The sequence below is a fragment of the Carassius carassius genome, chromosome 50 (genome assembly GCF_963082965.1).
Source record: "Carassius carassius chromosome 50, fCarCar2.1, whole genome shotgun sequence".
NCBI lineage: Eukaryota > Metazoa > Chordata > Actinopteri > Cypriniformes > Cyprinidae > Carassius > Carassius carassius.
The window spans coordinates 967,011-987,179 of record NC_081804.1 but is presented as its reverse complement, the minus strand read 5'-3'; the positions used below and the strand labels follow the sequence as shown (position 1 = coordinate 987,179).

The 20,169-nt window shown below is 39.0% G+C and overlaps 1 protein-coding gene across 1 annotated transcript; it reads left to right on the top strand.

The window, feature by feature from the left end:
* The first annotated feature begins 1,197 nt into the window (after positions 1 to 1,197).
* Positions 1,198 to 15,589, top strand: LOC132133418 (protein phosphatase 1H). Its single transcript, XM_059546224.1, has 10 exons — positions 1,198 to 1,532; positions 2,739 to 2,901; positions 4,496 to 4,858; positions 5,839 to 5,951; positions 6,634 to 6,718; positions 6,801 to 6,919; positions 7,966 to 8,029; positions 10,938 to 11,045; positions 13,523 to 13,674; positions 14,196 to 15,589. The coding sequence occupies exons 1-10, from the start codon at positions 1,303 to 1,305 to the stop codon at positions 14,350 to 14,352; spliced, it is 1,554 nt and encodes a 517-aa protein (XP_059402207.1). The 5' UTR covers positions 1,198 to 1,302; the 3' UTR covers positions 14,353 to 15,589.
* The last annotated feature ends 4,580 nt before the right edge of the window (positions 15,590 to 20,169 follow it).

Below are 20,169 nucleotides of genomic sequence, written 5' to 3'. Positions count from 1 at the left end.
GGCCTTCTGCAAGCCCCGCCTTGTTCACGCAGTGATTGACATGGCGCGAGGGGGCGGACACGTGATCGGCTCGGAATGCATTTTCAATGTGCATATTGAATTTTGCTACATTCATTGCGGGACACTGAATGAAAATGCAATCGTAAGTGTCTTGACTGTGAGTGTTAATGCATTTAAGAAAAATAGCATTTAAATGATCATTTTGCCACAGTTTTTGCTTGAACATGTTAGACATATCTAATCATTTCTGTCATTTTAATTTTGCAACTTATAAAGCGTTAAAAGTAGTATTCATTTTACATATTAAAACTGGTGTATGAAATGGCAAATGAAAATTATGTAATTTAATTTTCATTTTCATTTTGCACCAAACGTTGCACAAATGTATTGGAAAATGTAAATGTAAATACAGAAATGCATTGCCATTTTACATATTGCATTCCAAATTGAATATTGCTACCCATATGCTTCCATAGAATACTGGCAGCATGTTAGAACAAAAAAAAAATAAAATAAAAACTTTATATTAAAACTAACTCATTTTTTAAAACTGTTATCTAGCACTTCAAATATTTGTTTTATCTATTTAGTAATGTTTTCTTGATATTTGAACTGATATGAACTGATTTAATGAAAATAACAAATATTAATTGTACAGGTTAAGTTTAATTTTAATGTGTGCTTATTCTATAACACTGAAACAATATGTATTTAAGTGATACTCTGTTTAGTAATGTGGTTTATTTTGGTGATCGATGAGCAGATTTGAATGTATTTTAATAATAATTAAAAAATATATTTTATTTTACTGGTTATGCTTTATTTTAAATTGTCCTTCTGTTTAGTGATGAGGTTTGCTTTGTTATAGCTGAACTGATTTTATTAAAAAGGTGAATTATTAAGGTGAACCTGTTATACAGTAGCACATAATAATATTAATTAACAACATATATTTATTAATAGGGTTATACGTATGTTTCGTGTAGTTATTATGCATAATTTACTACTATATGTAGCAAAGACACTGTAAAATTAAATGTTACTGTTTATGTTTGTATATATATATACAGTGATTGTATCAGATGAACGGTAAATGTTTTTTTACACGTACAGTAAGGAAGTGAAATAAATGTGAACAGTATGAGGGTCAGAGTCACCGGAGTGACCCGGTGACCCACGACAGGACTGTCACGTGATGACGTTCAGTTCCGCCGTGCTGAAGGTGCGCTCCGGCTGCGTTGCGCGTGAGCACCGGCGTTCATTATTTCAGCGCGTGACCACACACACACACACAGCACCATCATGATGATAACACGCGTGCGGTCCGCGGTCTCCAGCATCATCGGCGGCATCATGGCTTCGGGTTCCAGCGCGCACGAGACGCATCCCGATCTACCGCTCCGGTTCCCGTACAGCAGGCCGGATTTCCTCGCGCTGTCACCGGACGAGGTGGAGTGCTCGGCGGATCACATCTCCAGACCCATCCTCATCCTCAAGGAGATGAAGCTGCCCTGGGCCACCGGATACGCGGAGTGAGTAGCGACCGACGCGCGAGACGCACACCGCGCGCTGATCGCAGGACGCGACGCGGATGCTGCGGAGTGTTTGCGTGCCTCATGATATAATCGCATGAGGAACAGAAAACGAAAGATCCATGACACACATCCATACTTTCATTTCCATGCAGGGTCAGCAGGGCGCATGCGCGTGTTTTGCGCAGTATATCATAACCTCATTCATCTCGAGTTATAGATCTATAACAGTTGCTGCATCAGTTATGAAATCAGATTTCAGACAGCCCAGGTTGAGTTGCATGCATTTCTGATATGTTTGTCATCAAAATCCTAGTCTTGTGTCGCGTGTGATATAAGGATCCTGCTTTTAATCATCCCCTAACTCAGAATGTTAAACCTCGACTTAAACGAGCCACGTTCTTTATATACTATTGTTGTTTATTAATATTTTTACTAGCTTTCATGTTTTTCAATATACATTTTAATTGTAGTTGAAGCTTTAGCGTTGTTGTTATGCCATTTTTGTAAATTTAGCTTTAATATATTTTTCATTAATTGAATTTAGTTTCGTTTTAATTAAATTAATTTTAGTTTTCTTCCTAGACTATTCCAGCAAAATTTCTCTTTTTTTTGCAATTTCTTTTTGCATTTTTAGGTGTTTCATCTAAGTTTGATGTTTTATTTCAGCTCTTAAGTATTTAAAATCACTGAATTTTTTTTTTTTTTTTATAGGCTAGTGTACTTTTGTTTTTTTTTAGTGTTTTGGTGTTTGTAACAGCACTGCATCTGGAAAATCTGCTTTTTAATCGAATTCTTTCTCATCTCGATCTGAAAATCTGATGTTTGTTTCACCTCTGATATGAGGATGTTGAAGTGTCACTTCCCTTCCTGATGTTGGTGTAGAGAAGTGAGATCGAAGGGAAGCCTCGTGGGCTCCTGGCTCTGAGTGCATCACTCTTCACTGATGCTGATGTTTAACTGAAGCTGTGGAGTATTAACCAGAACCACAGAACCAGAGCCTGAAGTGCTTTTGACCTCTGCCATTAACCCTGATCTATCTATGTCGATGTCGAAAAGCTTTGTTTGGTGAAGACCTGGTGAAGGTTGAGCCAGATTTGTGCCATGTTTTTAGCCCTGGATTCTCTTTGGGTTAAATCTGACTCCTGCAGATATATGGAGGCTGTGTTGATGAAGAAATGGTGATGATCTTCTGTGTGTCTGCAGGGTGATCAATGCCGGTAAGAGTGACCAGAATGAGGACCAGGCGTGCTGTGAGGTGGTGGAGCTGCGGAAGAGACCCACTGACCCGTCCAGCCCCAGCTACACACCCAGCAGGAGACGCTCCTCGCTGCCCAGCGCTGACCTGCTGGAGTCCATCGACAGCTCGGTGAGCCACGGCTCTGACCCTGTGTTAGAACTCTGTCATCATTCACTCGCCCTGATGTGCTGCCAGACTAGAGCAGGACACATTACTACATCACATCACAATTACATCATCCATCCGTCCATCTATCTATCTATCATCCATCCATCTATCTATCTATCATCCATCCATCCATCCATCCATCCATCAAAACATCCATCCATCCGTCTATCTATCATCCATCCATCATCCATCCATCCGTCTATCTATCATCCATCCATCCGTCTATCTATCATCCATCCATCCATCAAAACATCCATCCATCCATCTATCATCCGTCCATCCATCCATCTATCATCCATCCGTCCATCTATCATCCATCCGTCCATCTATCATCCATCCATCCATCCATCCATCTATCTATCATCCATCCATCCGTCTATCTATCATCCATCATCCATCCATCCGTCTATCTATCATCCATCCATCCGTCTATCTATCATCTATCATCCATCCATCCATCCATCCATCCGTCTATCTATCATCTATCATCCATCCATCCGTCTATCTATCATCTATCATCCATCCATCCATCTGAAATATAACTCATTACTGTGATTTTAAGGATGAATCTTTGAGCGATTTGGGGAAAATAATTAAACATTCCTAGAGAACAAACTCAAACCTCTTTCAGTAAACGCAAAGCAACCCGTTTTTATTTTTTAGCTTATTTATTTTCACAAGACCAACTCAATACAACTAAAAAATAAGATTTATTGATTTTTGTGTTATTATTAATACAAAGATTACAAATAAAAGTGAAATAATTTATTGTAATAATACTATTAAACTGGAATAAACTTTGAGTAATAAAAAATAACTTACTGTACTGTGTTACACTTTGGAAATTATACTGTGACACGAATCATTTCCAAATCACTTTAGTTTGGCTCTCAAATCTGTGATCCTGTACTCTTTATAGCACAAAAGGACTAGAAATCTCACTTAAAATGTTTCTAGTTCCAGAAAAACGTGGAGAACACGACTTGCCATTTAGTATCAAATACTCCAACTGAAGTTTCATGAGGCTAAGAAACATAGGCTGTGATATTATAGTTCAATATGATCTTTCTTGCCTTATGTCATTGTCATCAGAAAGCCATTAAAACAACAGAATTGAAGATAGGTAAATGATGAATCATGCAAAAAAAAAAAAAAAAAAATCTGACTCAACACTTTAGAGTGTTTTCTTGAACAACTTAGGTGTAATTTAATAATTGTTTTTGAAACCTAGTTAAAGTACTGATGAACATGCATTTACACTAAACTAAATTACACTTAAATGTAATTTCTATTTAAGTGTGTATGTCATGCATTTAGTATTTACACATTTGTGATGAAGTTGCACTTAAAATATATTAACTTTAAATGTACTTACAAATAACGAGGCTTGGCTTCCATGTGCTTTAGTATGTTAGTCAACATTTTTTTTTAAAGCGCAAGGAAATATTTAAACACAATGATTTTAAATGTGCACAAGTGTGTCGAGTGAACCTGGCTTCTGTGTGTGTTGTAAAACCCATTTTTCTGGAGCGTTTCCGTGCATCTGTGTGTGCAGGAGGTGAAGGAGCAGAACTTCCACTACTGGGCTCTGTTTGATGGTCACGGTGGCTCCGGAGCCGCGCTGTTCGCAGCCAAGTTCCTCCACCTCCACATCGAGGAGCAGCTGCAGGAGGTGCTGGAGATCCTGCAGAACCCGGCCCTGACACCACCCACCTGCCTCGGTGAGGAGAACCCCGTCCATCAGCTCCACCCGTCTGCTGGATGCTCCCAGAGAGGCCTGTCGAGGGCGGCGTCGCTCCGAGGGGCCGCCGGGGCCCCGGGGTCCCCTAACACTATGGCCCCGCGGTTCTTCATGGAGAAGAAGATCAAACAAGAGAGTCTGGTGGTGGGAGCCATAGAGAACGCCTTCAAGGAGATGGTGAGTCCTGGGATCAGTCAGTGTAGTAAACCCTGACGGCCACTAGATGGCAGGCTGCGCTTGTTAACGAAAACTCTGCTTTGCATCACTGGAATAGATTACATTTTAAAATATATTCAGATAGAAAACAGATATTTTAAATTGTAAAAATATTTAGCAATTTTACTGTACTTTTGATCTAATAAATGAAGCTTTGGTGAGCATAAATCTAGATGAAAAGCAGTGATCTTACACTACTGATCTAAAGTTTGGGAACAGAAAGACTTGTAATGTTTTTAAACAAGTCTCTTCTGCTCATCAAGGCTGCATTTATTTGATCAAAAATACAGAAAAAAACAGTAATCTTGCAAAATGTTGCGATACTTTTTTTCAGTATTCTTTGATGAATAAAAAGTTAAAAAAGAACAGAATTTATTCAAAATCTAAATCATGCTATCACTTCTTATCAATTTAAAACATCCTTGCTGAATAAAAGTTTGAATTTCTTTCAAAACAAAGAGAGAATAGAAATGTACTGACCCCAAATTTTTTACAGTAGTGTATATTGTTAGAAAAGATTTCTATTTTAAATTCTCGTTTTTTATTCATCAAAGAATCCTGAAAAAAATATCACCAGTTGCAAAAACACAACAGTTTCAGCTCTGATAATAAATCAGTATATTATCATGATTTCTGAAGATCATGTGACACTGAAGACTGGAGGAATGATGCTGAAAATACAGTGGAGCAACACAGAAATAAATTATATTTTAACAGATATTCACAAAGAGAACTGCTGTTTTACATCTTAATAATATTATATTTTTTCTAGTATTTTGTGATCAAATAAATGCTGCCATGGTGAGCCGAAGAGACTTCTTAAAAACATTAAAAATGGTTTGATCCCTGACTTTTGACTGGAAGTGCACACGTGTTTTTGACTGAAGTACGGACTGAATCCAGTCTCCTGTGAGATTCACTGATCTTGAGTGTGTTCTCAGGACGCTCATATCGCTCGAGAGAGGATGATTTACTCTATATCTGGAGGATGCACCGCTCTAGCCGTGGTGTATTTACTTGGAAAACTGTACGTGGCCAATGCTGGAGACAGCAGGTGAGACTGAATAACACCAAACCACCTCGCATGCTTCATTTATTCTCATTTAAGAGAGCTTATGTCTAGATGAAAGAGAGAGCAGGTCTTTAAAAGTCTAATCAAGGCCAAAAAAGAGCAGAAAACCTCATAAATGGCATTAAATGTTGCATGCATTGCAGCAAACAAATATCTTCCTCTATCTAAACGTGTTTAAATAAAGCTACATTTACTTGAGACGCAAACTGAGCGTAAGTCGTGGTTTCTAAGAAACTGAACAACATTAAGTGAGTTTCTGTTTAAAACATACTGTCAATAGGTGGATTTCTCTTTAAATTAAGCTCATATCTGTTCATCTGAATCAGCTCAAGCACAACTGTTGGATCAAATTCTTAGAAAACAAGACTCCAATTAAATGTATCTAGATTTAAGAATCTTTTTTTGTTTTTACATTTGCACTTGAAAAAATAACTCTTTTTGCATCGGAAGGTACAATAAGTTATTTCTGTATTCTAGTGTTTGTGAGAAGAGATATTCAAACCGTAATCATATATAAATGTTTTCAGATTAGCATTACTAATACAATTCATCTGTGAAACCTGAAAAAATAAAATGCATCACAGTTTCCACAAAACAACTGTGTTCAACATTGATAATAATCCGAGAGTTCAGGATGATTCTGTGAGCTCTTCTCGTCTTTCAGGGCTCTGATCGTCCGTGGAGGAGAGATCATTCCCGTGTCCAGCTCCTTCACTCCTGAATCGGAGCGTCAGAGACTTCAGTTCCTGGTGAGGGGAGTCTGGATTCAGTTCTGTAAGGGTGGTTTGCATTCCTGCACGTCTGTGGATTTACTCTGATCTTCTTTCTCAGGCTCACCTGCAGCCGTCGCTGCTGGGAAACGAGTTCACACACCTGGAGTTTCCCAGAAGGGTCACGAAAAAAGAGCTTGGGAAGAGGATGCTGTACCGAGACTTCACCATGAACGGATGGTGAGCTCCTGACAGATCTTTGACTAGCAGCATCGATTCATATTATACAGGACTGTGTGTGTGTGTGTGTGTGTGTGTGTGTGAGTGAGTGAGTGTGTGTGTGAGAGAGAGAGAGAGAGAGAGAGAGAGTGTGTGTGTGTGTGTGAGAGAGAGAGAAAGAGAGTGTGTGTGTGTGTGTGTGTGTGAGTGAGTGAGTGTGTGTGTGTGAGAGAGAGAAAGAGAGTGTGTGTGAGAGAAAGAGAGTGTGTGTGTGTTTTAGAGAGAGAGAGAGAGAGAGAGAGTGTGTGTGTGTGTGTGAGAGAGAGAGAGAGTGTGTGTGTGTGTGTGTGAGAGAGAGAGAGAGAGAGAGTGTGTGTGTGTGTGTGTGTGTGTGTGAGAGAGAGAGTGTGTGTGTGTGTGTGTGTGTGTGTGAGAGAGAGAAAGAGAGTGTGTGTGAGAGAAAGAGTGTGTGTGTGTTTTAGAGAGAGAGAGAGAGAGAGAGAGAGAGAGAGAGTGTGTGTGTGTGTGTGAGAGAGAGAGAGAGAGTGTGTGTGTATGTGTGTGTGTGTGTGTGTGTGTGTGTGTGTGTGTGTCCTCTGGGGTGTAACTGAGCTCAGGATCTCTGTCAGGGATGTTGACTCATGTGGGAGTGCCGCTGCATCCAGGAATCATATACAGTATTTGATCATATGTGCTTAGTTGCTTGAAAAATTGTGAAATATTATTCTAATGTAAAACAGCTGTTTTCTGTGTGAATCTGTGTTAAAGTGTAATTTATTTCTGTGATGCTCCGCTGTATTTTCAGCATCATTCCTCCAGTCTTCAGTGTCACATGATCTTCAGAAATCATGAAAATATGAAACATTTCTGATTATTATCAATGTTGAACACGGTTGTGCTGCTGATTTATACTTTTGTGAAAATCTATTTTATTTTTCTTAACTATTTGATGAATAGAAAGTTAAAAAGAACAGCATCTATTTGAAATACTTTTTTAAAAATAATTATAAATGTCTGTCACTTTTGATCAATTTAATGTTTAATGTTCACTGTGTTATTTTGTGCAGGGTTTATAAAACAGTTCAGGAGGAAGATCTGAAGTTTCCACTCATATACGGAGAAGGAAAAAAGGTAAGACGCTCGATCATGACTGTCGAAACGGTCACAGGAGGGTCGTACTGTTAATTATACATCTTTATTGTAAAGAAAATAGTCTTCATAATCTTCCATTAAAGTGTAACCCCTTGCTCTGTGTTTGAGAAGACTTTGCTTTCCGGTTGATATTATCAAGACCAAATGCCTTTCAGTTAGCTCATGTGTTTATGAATCACATTTAACTAGAGATTTAAAGACTATTTCAGTAATTTTTTCTTTAGGAAAGAATTAGAAGGCAAAAAAAAATTCTGGATTCCTCTTTGTCAGATTTGTAGAGTAAACCATCATATCAGAGATCCTCAGAGAGAAGGGAACTTCAAGGCTTAAAAACAACAGACATGTGAAGTGCAACTGCTTCTGAACATCTTCAGATGTTTTTATGTCCGTGAGATCAAGAGATTGCAAAAAGATGCATTATAATTTCTGACTTCAGAAATAGGTAATTAATGAACTTGTGGTGTTTCACTAATCACTTAATACTAGTACTTAAAGGGGTGGTTCGGGATTTTTGACATCGGACCTCATTTTTAAGTCAGCCTGGTTGTTATTCATCAGTGGAGACAAGTGGAGACATTTTTTTTTAAAAATTATCCAGTCTTTATATTTGGATAGATAGCCGATGCTAGGCTAGCGCGAGTCAATGGGTATGTTAGCCAGCCATTAAAAACCGTTTTACCCGCTCCACAGTGCACCAAACGCAAATCAATTATAACACTAGACTATCGATGCAAATGTCCGTTGATAGAATAATGTTAGAAATCAAACTTACCTTTCATCACATTGCATTAGTTATAATTTGTTCCCTGTAATCATAAGCCTTGTCGACAGCAGCAGCGGAGTGATATTGATTACCTAGGTAACCGAGTGAGCCGGTCCACACATGACGCAAGTGTATTGACCTGCCGCTGGCACACTGATTATCACTAACATCACATAAGCAGAGCAAAGTAAAAATCCGCAGCGGCTGAGAAACTAGTTCCTTTAGGATCATTGAGATGAAAGGTAAGTTTGATTTCTAACATTATTCTCTCAACGGACATTTGCATCGATAGTCTAGTGTTATAATTGATTTGCGTTTGGTGCACTGTGGAGTGGGTAAAACGGTTTTTAATGGCTGGCTAACATATACCCATTGACTCGCGCTAGCCTAGCATCGGCCAACTATCCAAATATAAGGACTGGATAATTAAAAAAAAAAATGTCTCCACTGATGAATAACAACCAGGCTGACCTAAAAATGAGGTCCGATGTCAAAAATCCCGAACCACCCCTTTAAAGGAATAGTTCACCCAAAAATGACATTTTCTGTGCTGAAATGTGTTGAAAATGTGCTCACCCTTGGGCCATCTGATATATCAATGAGTTTGTTTTTTCATCAGATTTGGAGAAATATATATGTACCAATGTATGTGAATGGGTGCCGTCAGAGTGAGAGTCCAAACAGCTGATAAAAACATCACAATAATCCACAGCACTCATCAGTTAACATCCGGAGAATGAAACAAATCCAGCATTAAGATGTTTTTAACTCAAAAACATAGAGTCTATAATCCTCCAGGGGAAAAAGTGTTCTGGTCTGAATCAGGATTGAAATCTGCACAGATCAAGCACCATTTAAACAGCTCTAAACAAATATATGGGCTGGATTTTGTCTTGATGTTAACTGATGGACTGGAGTGCCGTGGATTATTGTGGTGTTTTTATCAGCTGTTTGCACTCGCATTCTGACGGCACCCATTCACATCCATTGATGAGACACTGATGCAATGCTACATTTCTCCAAACCTGATGAAGAAACAAACTCATCCTGATCTCTGATGACCTGAGGGCGAGCACATTTTCAGAGACTTTACTCTGTGGGTGAACTGTTCCTTCAGCCTCCAGCACTAGTGTTAAACATGAGTGTGTGTGGGTCATCCTGCAGCAGGGTGTTAATATGTTCAGTCTGTGGTGCTGAACTGAGATCAGTCTGGTGTGACGGATGAAGCCAGGAGGAGATCAGCCTCCAGTCTTCTTCAGGGAGGTCTCGGCTTCACAAGGCATCTGTTCTGAATCCTGATCCTCGTCTCTGACTCGATAACACTTCTCTCCGCCGTCTGTAGGAGCCTAGATATCAAAAACGAGGGAGTCTGAGGAAGCAGCTGTATTATTAACCAGCATTTTCAACCAGAGCCAGTGGCATTCTGGGAAAAAAGTGCTGGATGAATTCCCTCTGTACTTGGGAGGTTTGTTTTACAAGACTCTAAGGACTTTTAGTTTAAAATAAACATTGTATTCATCAACTATCTTCAAGTGCAAATGGAGATTAAAAAAAAAAAAAGTTCTTCACACTGAAAGGTTCTTTTGCGGAACCAAAAATAATAGTTCTATGGAATCCCTGTGAAAATCCCAGTTTAGAACCAATCCAGTCTTCGCCGGGAGTTTGATTGACAGGTGATCTCGCTGGACTTCTACTTGAACTTGTTTCGTAACTGTCGATTATTCCCTTGAAATTGTCATTGCGATTTATTAATTGCGACGTGTATGATGTTTACACCATTGTTTGATCCAACTGCTTGCCGTATTTTTATATGAACATAAACGAGCTGAAAACACTCCAACTGAAAAACTTCTAAGCGTCAAATACACATCAGATTGGTTCCTTCATTAAATTATAAAAACATGCAGGGTGTTATAGTGTTATACTAAAACTAAAATAATGGGAACACTCTTAAGATGTCATGTAGATAGACAAACACGCATCTTAAGCACTCCGAATAACGTAGGTGGACTTTGAACGATTAATTGCGTAATTCTGGCATCCATAATAGTAATGTGATTAATTGGGCATTGTTCGTGTGAAAGCGCCATTTCTTGTTGTTAACCGCTGTGTTTTGTGGCTCAGGCTCGTGTTTTGGCCACCATCGGCATCACTCGGGGACTCGGAGATCACGACCTGAAGGTTCACGACTCGGACATCGCCATCAAACCATTCCTCTCCTGCTCTCCAGAGGTTTGTCGTTCGTTTACACACATGGCTTAAAAGTACCATGGTATTACCATGATTTTTGGACCTGCACTATGGTTTTTTGAACTTGGCTCATGATGATTTTATGTTGGTTGGATTTTTAAGAACAAGACACCATGGTGTTTGGTCACTGATCATGGTTTTACCATGCTTTTTGGACATGGCACCATGGTATTCTCATGGCTTTTGGAACATGTACCGAGAAAATGTCATGTTTTTACCATGGTATTGGTGTAGTTTTTTTCTTCTTCTTGATATTCTACCATGGTATTACCATGGTGTGTAAAATATGCACCAATATAATACTATGTTATTTTGTCGTGATCATGATTTTTAAAGAAGGTACCATGGTATTACTGTGTTTCAAATGTTTTCATGGTGGGAATGGTCAGACTTGGAAAACACAGTGGCTAATAATTATGCTATCATTCTGTCTACTGTATAACAAATTACTGTGGTATTTCCATGGTATCACGGCTGTCAGAACTCAGGTCTGTTCTGCTTATTGAACAAACCATGAATGTTATATTAGCGCAGATAAATTTATATAATGTCCTGTACATCACCAGCATTCAAAAGAATGGAGTAGAGTCTAAAAGCCACAGATTTTGCTGCAGTGCTTGTGTTTACGGTGATTTTTCCGTGTCTCTGGCTCTAAGCGCGTGTGATCCCGTCAGAATGAAGATTCCTCCAGTGACACGAGTCGCTGTGCTCTGGGATCTTCTGAAGCACTCTTGATCTTTAATTCACACGCTGTGTAAAGTTCATCCTGGGTTCATCCCGCCGGCTGCAGCTCAGAGACCAGCTTCTTCTGTTCGGGCTTCTCTTTGATCTGTTATGATCTGTTTGATCTGTCTTCTTATTCCTCTCCTCCTCCGTGCACTTTTCCGCTGTTATGTGCTTGTGCAACGAGTAGAAAGAAGTATGTCGGCGATGCATGCAGCTGGGCTCCTCATTTCCTGTCTGTTGTGCAAATACTGGGTCAGAGGTCGAGGATTGGTCACCGATTTTTTTTAAGCACCCATAATGCATAAAAAACCCCATTATGCATTAAATTGAAATTTTGAATAAAATGTATCCACTCATAAACAATTTAAATGAATATTTTTAAAAATAAAATTTTTTGTACTTATTATTTATATATCGGTCTACTTTTCTAATATACATTTTTTATAAAATACATATACTCTAGATATTTATATAATTACTGTAAAAAAAAAAATAAGACAACTCAATAATAAAATATTTGGATACATTGATTAATATCATAATTTAATCGAAATATTGAATTACATTTATTTTATTTAAAAAATTAAATATTTTAATCATTAATTATTCTATTATATATATATATATACAAATTATTTAAATGTTAATAACATTTATTCATTTGTGTAATTATCTAATTTTTTATATTATATATATATGTATGGAAACAATTATTTAGGATACATTGATTAATATTATAATTGAAATAATTATTTTAATTTTTTTAAATAATTTTTTGTTTTTTAATTCTCATGCATTAGTACAGAATTGTTGAGAAAAACATCTTTTGTCTTTTTTTTTTTCACAGAGAAACCTTGCATGGCTTTATTTTCTGCTTGTTTCCGCTTTAAACCTCAAAACTGGTCTTAATCCTCTGGTGAACTTGCAGGACGGGTGTTGCTCCACACGTCTGTGTTCATGGAGATCAAGAGAAACCCTGATGAAATCAACCCGCGCTTTTTCCGCAGTCATGCTCACTGAGACACGACGTGTGAGCAAGACTCTGTCTGCATGAGATAATGTACCAGAGACAAGAACTAACAGGCTTATGGGATTGAGAGCGTGTTTGGCCGGTCTGTTTTAGGATGAAATTTAGCTTTAAAGAAAAACACCCAACATAGACACTGAAGGTTTGAGTCTGTCAGGACAGATGAATGGTATAACGAAAGCAATAAACCATAAGAAGCTGTGCATTACAGCGATTTAAGGCACGAAACCACGGCAGCAGAAGCAATGCAATAAGACATAAATATTTCATAAATAATTTAAAGAAAATAAATAAGCACCATATTCATTATCACCTAATAGAATGCATTTTTTAAAATTAATCTGCAGTTTTTAACCCTATTTTTACATTTAGATGACCTGTGATGTTATTTAAAGATACCTAATAAATCTTATATTTCATCGTTCTATTTTTATTAATTTTTGTCCTTTTGAATGTTTAATAATTTAGTTATTTGTTTGACTACAGTAGAATTTTTTCTTTTAAATCTTTTTCTTGCAATGAAAGTAATGCTGACTTGGCATGCATAAATAATAATAAATAAAAAAAAGCTAAAAGCTTAAAGCTACACAACCATTTAAAATCATATGATGTACTAATCATTGCTGCATTAAAATAGAACTTTATTAACGTGCATACTCATGTTTGTGCATTATAATATGACTGAAGCATGCTGTGGTTTCTACAGGTGAAGATCTATAACCTCTCTCAGTACGAGCACGGCGCCGATGATGTCATGATCCTGGCTACAGATGGACTCTGGGATGTGCTGTCCAATCAGGAAGTGGCCGAGGCGGTATCTGGTTTTCTTGGAAACTGTGACCCTGATGACCAGCACAGGCAGGTTCCTCAGTGTTGGTTGAGCATCAACCATCTACTCGTCCAATCCCGAAGATCATGATGGGTTGTTCTGGGCAGCGTACAAGACAATGGGATTTTGATGGTGAAGTTGGAAACAAAAGTGGTTTTCTAAGCGGATAACCATTTTGGTTCCTTAAAGAACTTTTCATCGATCAGTTCTTAAAATAACCTTTCCATGAATGTTCATCATGGAACCATCAATTCCAATAAAGAAACTTAAACTTAATGGTTTCAAGAACCATTACCAATGATCTAGACACATAAAAGACACCAATATATTTTCTTCTTTCTCCAAAAAATTATTCACCCTTACATCGTTCAAAACCTGTATGGCTTCTTTCTTCTGATGTTTTGCAAAACAGAAAGTCATAGGGTTTTGGAACGACCTGAAGGTGGGTTAGATCTTCAAGTTTGGGTGAACTGCCTTTAACTTTTAAGTTATGGAGGGAGGAATCTCTCTATAAAATTATCCGCTGAATGGCATCTCTGTTGTTTTTCAGGTACACAATGGCAGCTCAAGACCTGGTGATGAAGGCTAGAGGTGTCCTGAGGGACCGAGGCTGGAGAATCGCTGGAGACCGGCTCGGCTCTGGAGATGACATATCAGTCTTCATAATTCCCCTAATGCACGGCAATAAACAGCCTCCGCCAAGCTGACCAATCAGAATGCAGGGCGCCAACCGAGTCGGAACAAATCCGTCTCTGATCCAAAATTCTGATGCTCAGACCGCGTCCTGCTGGAGTTTGTGGAACCCGCTGTGCGTTTGAACTCATTTACAATACGAACACTTGCTTTTAAGACTTAGAAGTCGACAACTGCTGACTTTGAAGACCCACGTCAGCGTTCCCTACCTCCGCGTGGGATCAGTATATAAGTTATAACTTTGCACAATGACTAAAGGTGGGTCCGGTTCTTTGAAGTTCTCCATGGACAGATGCGCACCATCCGCAGTTTGTTTATCCGCACTCATCTGGCAGCTAGGCGGAACCAACCGCGTTTTGTTTTTCTTCTCAGGATATTAATTTATCCTCTGAATGTTTAGTTTGCGGTTTTCTTTTTTTTGCATTCCCTGAAAAAAATTAAATAAATCAAAGCCATTCTGGCTGTTATTTGTACATCATGTTTTCCAATGACTCCAAGTTACTGTAAACGAAAATGTTTTTTTTTCTCCTGCGCTCTGTAAATTTGCGATAGGTACGATCTGATCTTCCATTAATCACGGCAAGGTCTTTAGGATGATACATTTTTAAGGAACAATAAATCATGTGTCCGACAAAGAAGTCTTATGTACGCCGGCCATTCCCTTTGATTTCTATATACACTGTTGTGAATTAACACCTACCTGCAATCTGTTCTCCAGGACTCCTGTGTGGAGGTTTGGTGAGGTCTGATTTACGATACATCATGTTCACAGTGGCACCTTCCTCTTCTACAGCACAAACCTGCTGTGAGCATTTCGTACACACACACACACACACACACACACACACACACACTCCCCAAGAGAGTGGCCATCTGGTCAGCACAATCTGAGTGTGACCAAAACAAGACTAATTTGGCCAGAGATTCTCTCTCTCACTGTGTGTGTGTGTGGACTGCTCTCTAACACACTTTAGCACAGTGGTTTGTGTGGGTGGATGGCACTGCAAGGGCATCACATGCTTACTAAAGGAGCTTTCTGGGAATTGCACACACATGCACTGCAAAAAATGATTCATAAACTGCTTATGTGGCTCCATTAATGCTGGCCCTCAGATTTTAATAAAAAAAAAAACTCATTGAAGATATTTCACTACAATCTTTCTGATTGAATAATAAACACGTTTTCCCAAATTATGTACTCTCCATGTAAAAAAAAAAGATATAGAGAATAAAGATATAATTCACACCAAATTTAACATTTTGTCATTATTTATTTGACTTCAATATGTTATTCTTTGAAAATCTTACCGCCGCGCCCTACAAATCTCCTTCGCGCTTCTGAAAATTCAAACATTTGGCGCGAAGAAAATAACTGCCGTGAAGGATAGAGGCAGACGTTGATCGTTGAATCACATAAAACACTGAAACAGCTTTTTTATTTATTTATTGTTTGTAGCTCAACTTAAATGTAAGCTTAAGACTAACATTAGTAGCGTCCATCTATTCATTATTTTTTGTAACTGAGAAACGTCTAGTTAAAGAAGAAAAAAACGTACTGGTTTGGAACGATGTTAGTTAAGTAAGTGCATGATTTTCATTTTTGGATTGAACTTGCCCTTTAAGATATCACACGGAGTTAAAATATTTGGCAAATGGATGGATAGACCACCAGCCAGCAGATAAGATAATATTCCCAGCAGAGAGAGTTTGATAGACCATGCACCGATTGAATCTTATGCAGTTGATTCGAACCTGGGTTCAGACATGAACATCTATAAAACACACTCGAGATTTTGAACATGACGTGCGTTTCATCTCTGGGTCGTGAACTTGGTTGGAAGAGAAATACTCTTAACGATCCTCTTGGAGTAACATGAAAGGCTTCCAACCTACGTACTGCGTGAATGACATCAGCACATTATTGCAAGATTATTGCGTACTTCCGCTATAAAACCCAGTTAACTTTGACCACCACCTACAACATTTACCCTACACCAGATCAATAAAATGCAGAATAAATAAGATGTTAAAATGAAATATACCAACATTAAGATTGGTCTGTTTATCCTCTCATTAATATTATTGCATAATATATTGGCACATCGCTTCCGAGATGAAACTGGAATGGATTTAGAACAAGCAAATACATGTTCAGTACACCCACACACTCATATTTCAAAGTCTTAGGTTTAATGGAAGTCTTCAGGGTTAAATGAGGCTAAACCCTTTTATGACATCAGACCATGTCACTTCATACCCCATATGTACATTAGCTCAACTTGTTCTACAACGGTTGAATGTAATTACCTAAGTACATAACATATTAATTTTTCCCGCACGTGCTTTGGTCGTGTCCAAACCAGGCCAGGTAAAGTCGTTTATTGCCACGTGACGTCACGATCGACGATTCTACCGTAGCGGGCAGAAGAAGCTACGTCACAGCTCTCCTCATAGCAACAGTAGTACGACTTGCATTTATTAGCCCTCCCAAGGGCAAAACCAAGTATCTGTTAGAATTAATAACCCTAACATTATCCGTCGTTCTCTGCTCTGCTGAGCTCGACCCCCCCACAAAATAATAAAAAATAAACAATACTTTACTGGAGAAACCTGGAACATATGGCCAATCACCATGAATTTACGATTCAGCATCCGGGATAGTGGCTAGAAAAAACAGATCATTAAAACAGAACGTGTTCCACAGTATTTTATTGAATTTAAATCAGACCTACCATTGATCACACATTTATTCAACTCTCAGAACAATTCTAGCATACACAACTAGAACTACAGGACTCATATATACATGCATATCTCATAAAAACATCATATTTCCTCAGAAGATGTGGATTCCGAAGCGAATTCCAGTTTGGGAAGAGTGTAACCAGCACTGGCAAGGGAGTAGCTTGCGCAGTCATCTCCAGAACGGGCAATGTCACATCCCAACAACAGCACAAACTACTACCTCAGCCAGTACACGGATAAATCGCTTTCGGAGCTCGTGGAAACGGAGCGGATTCGCATCTGTGTGAACAGAATTCCAAGAATTCGCGCCGAGCGTTCCAGAGCGCGCGAAGACTCCGAGCTGAATGGTCGTAGTACTCGTGAGCGGGCTACACTCCCTTCAGCTGCTCCGCCATTGGCTGGAAGCGCAGCCAATGGGGTGTCAGAGGGACACCGCCTACGACACACACACCCCCGAGTGAGGCCACGGCTCCTGCAGTCTTCAGCCAATAGGCTTGTTTGAGATGCGCCTTGCCTCGCCTGAATTGTAAGCGAGAGTAGGCGGCTGCAGTAAGGGGAGGAGTTAAAAAAGTGCAGGCAAGCCGGACACTTCCTGAATCTCGCTGTGTTGTGGACTGCAAACGTCAGCAATGGAAGAGATCGCGTTCGCGTTCTTTATCGCAGACGAAGTGGATGCAATTGAAATACCACTGCTTTTGCACGAAGATGGTTATGATGAGGAGAATCACTTAAGGTGAAGTGCTCATTACTTAAAATGGCTTTTTCAGTAAATAGTAGGGATATAAATCTATCTGGTCTTGGTATGTTGCAAGTTGAATAGATCTAATGAAAATAAACAGTCCAGACTGCAGATAATTCAGCACTAAATAAAATAAAGGTTTAAAGGATTTAATTAAAACGTAAAATAAATGTTTTCTCTCTCCTAGGAATGTCCCTAAAATTCCTCACTTTGTTGAGAATGTGGTCCATTTGTACAGTCCTTCTGAGTTTCAAAGTCATTTCAGACTTTCTAGAGGTCATGTGGAGGTATGTAGGCAAACAAAACATCATGTTAGGCATATGCTCCCCCCATGCAAATTCATGTGTCCATGGTTTTATTATATGATAACTATTTTTTTTCTCTTCCTAATGCAGGATTTAATTAATACACTTGGTCCTTTTTACATGAATAAACAGCAGACTAAGGTGCCGCTGACAAACAGTATACTTGCCTCTCTATGGACTCTTTCCAACCAAGAGTCCTATAGAGGAGTGGCAGACAGATTTAACATAACCAAATCTACAGTTTCAACACACCTGCATGATTTCTGTTCTCTTGTAATAACACATTTGTCACATTACATCTCCTGGCCCAGAGGACAAGCCCTGCACATATCACAGTTAGAATTTGAAACAGCTGGGTTTCCTAACACTGTCTGTGCAGTTGATGGATGCCACATTCCAATAGTAAAACCGCACTGTGAGAATCCTGTGGCCTATATCAATAGGAAACAGTTCTATTCTGTAATTCTTACAGGATTCTGTGACAGTCAGCGGCGGTTCTGTCATGTCAGTGTGGGTCACCCTGGTAGTTGGCATGATTCAAGGGCATTTCGGTTGTCAGAGGTAGGCCGACTTCTTGAGGAAGATCCACATTCCCTGGTTCCTGAGGGCATGCATATAATTGGAGATTCTGCATACCCTCTCTCGCTTCAGCTTATGAAGCCATACAGAGACAATGGCCACTTGACTTTCAGGCAGAGATGCTTCAATAGGAAACTGAATTCTGCTCGTGTAGTTATTGAGCATGCATTTGGAATTTTAAAATCAAAATTCAGGAGACTCAGATGTCTTCACATGAAAAAAGTAAAGAACATTTCTTCTGCAGTCACAGCCTGTTGCATTCTTCATAACATCTGCCTGAAATCCAATGACCAAATTGACGAGGATCAGCAGGCAGATGTTATGGAGGATGAGCCATACCCACCAGAAGCCCACATTCACAATAATGCTTCACATTATAGAGATGCAATCTGTGGCCGCCTGTGAACATCACATTTACTTGTTCTACCTTCAACAATTCCCTCCATTAAACTTATCTTAAGAAGGTTTTTGATTTAACTGTTTTGTGAGGTGGTGGATGGGATTGTACAGGATTATTTTAAGCACTTACTATCAAATGATTGACATATATTCTGCTAGTCAACCACTGTCCCCTCTCTAGGGAGGAATGTTTGTGTTCTCTATAATAATGATGTGATAAGCAATAAAATGATGATACACATGGGAATGGATTATATGGTTAAACTTTATTTTTTAATAGATCGATTATCATTTCCTGGGATTTACTGATTTTTTTTAGTTGTTCAATGATTTCTCCAAGGCAGGTAAGAGATTTTTTTTCAAACATCCTTCTCCGCCTCTCTTTAAGCCTTCTTCTGCGTTCCAAGTCAGGCCGCACTAGTGACTCTAGAGCAGCTGTTCTCCTCTCTGAATGCGCTTCATAAACTTCACAGAATGTTGATGCTGTTTGTCTCCTTCTGTGCATTTCTTTGGAGGGCATAGCAGTGGAGGGACCTGGTTGTTCTTCTGGGAGAGGCTGTTCTTGGGAGCCTGTGGCCTGTGCAATTGAGGACTTGGTCTGGGATGAGGTAGTGTTGAACAGAGGAGTCGAGCAGATTGTGCCTGATGGTGCACTCCCAACTCCAGATTTCCCAAATAAGTCTTCCATTTCCTTTGAGAAAACATGTAAAACAATGTAAATAGAGATGCTTTAGAAATTATTTTTTATGTAAACCCAGTGATTTGCAGTAATTTCAATACAAAAAGCACACCAACCTTGTAATACTCCCATGTAACTTTTCCCTCTCCTGTTGACCGACACCGGTCTTTAGCCCTTTTGTAAGTAGTGATCATGTTGCCAAGTTTTTTGCGCAATTTTTCATTGCTGATGTTGTAACCTTTTTCTTTGAAGGCTTGCTCCAGCTTTTTGTAAAATGCTATTTTATTTCTGTAGTACAAATGCAGATACATTTGTGTGAGGTCAAGCAGCAGCAGCGTGGTCCTGTGTGTGAATTCTATGAAAACAGCCGTTTAAAATTGTGAAA

Coding starts and splice junctions, on each gene's coding strand:
- LOC132133418 (XM_059546224.1), top strand. CDS start 1,303: ATGATGATAACACGCGTGCGGTCCGCGGTCTCCAGCATCATCGGCGGC. Junction 6,920..7,965: donor GACTTCACCATGAACGGATG/GTGAGCTCCTGA, acceptor TATTTTGTGCAG/GGTTTATAAAACAGTTCAGG. Junction 8,030..10,937: donor TATACGGAGAAGGAAAAAAG/GTAAGACGCTCG, acceptor TTTGTGGCTCAG/GCTCGTGTTTTGGCCACCAT.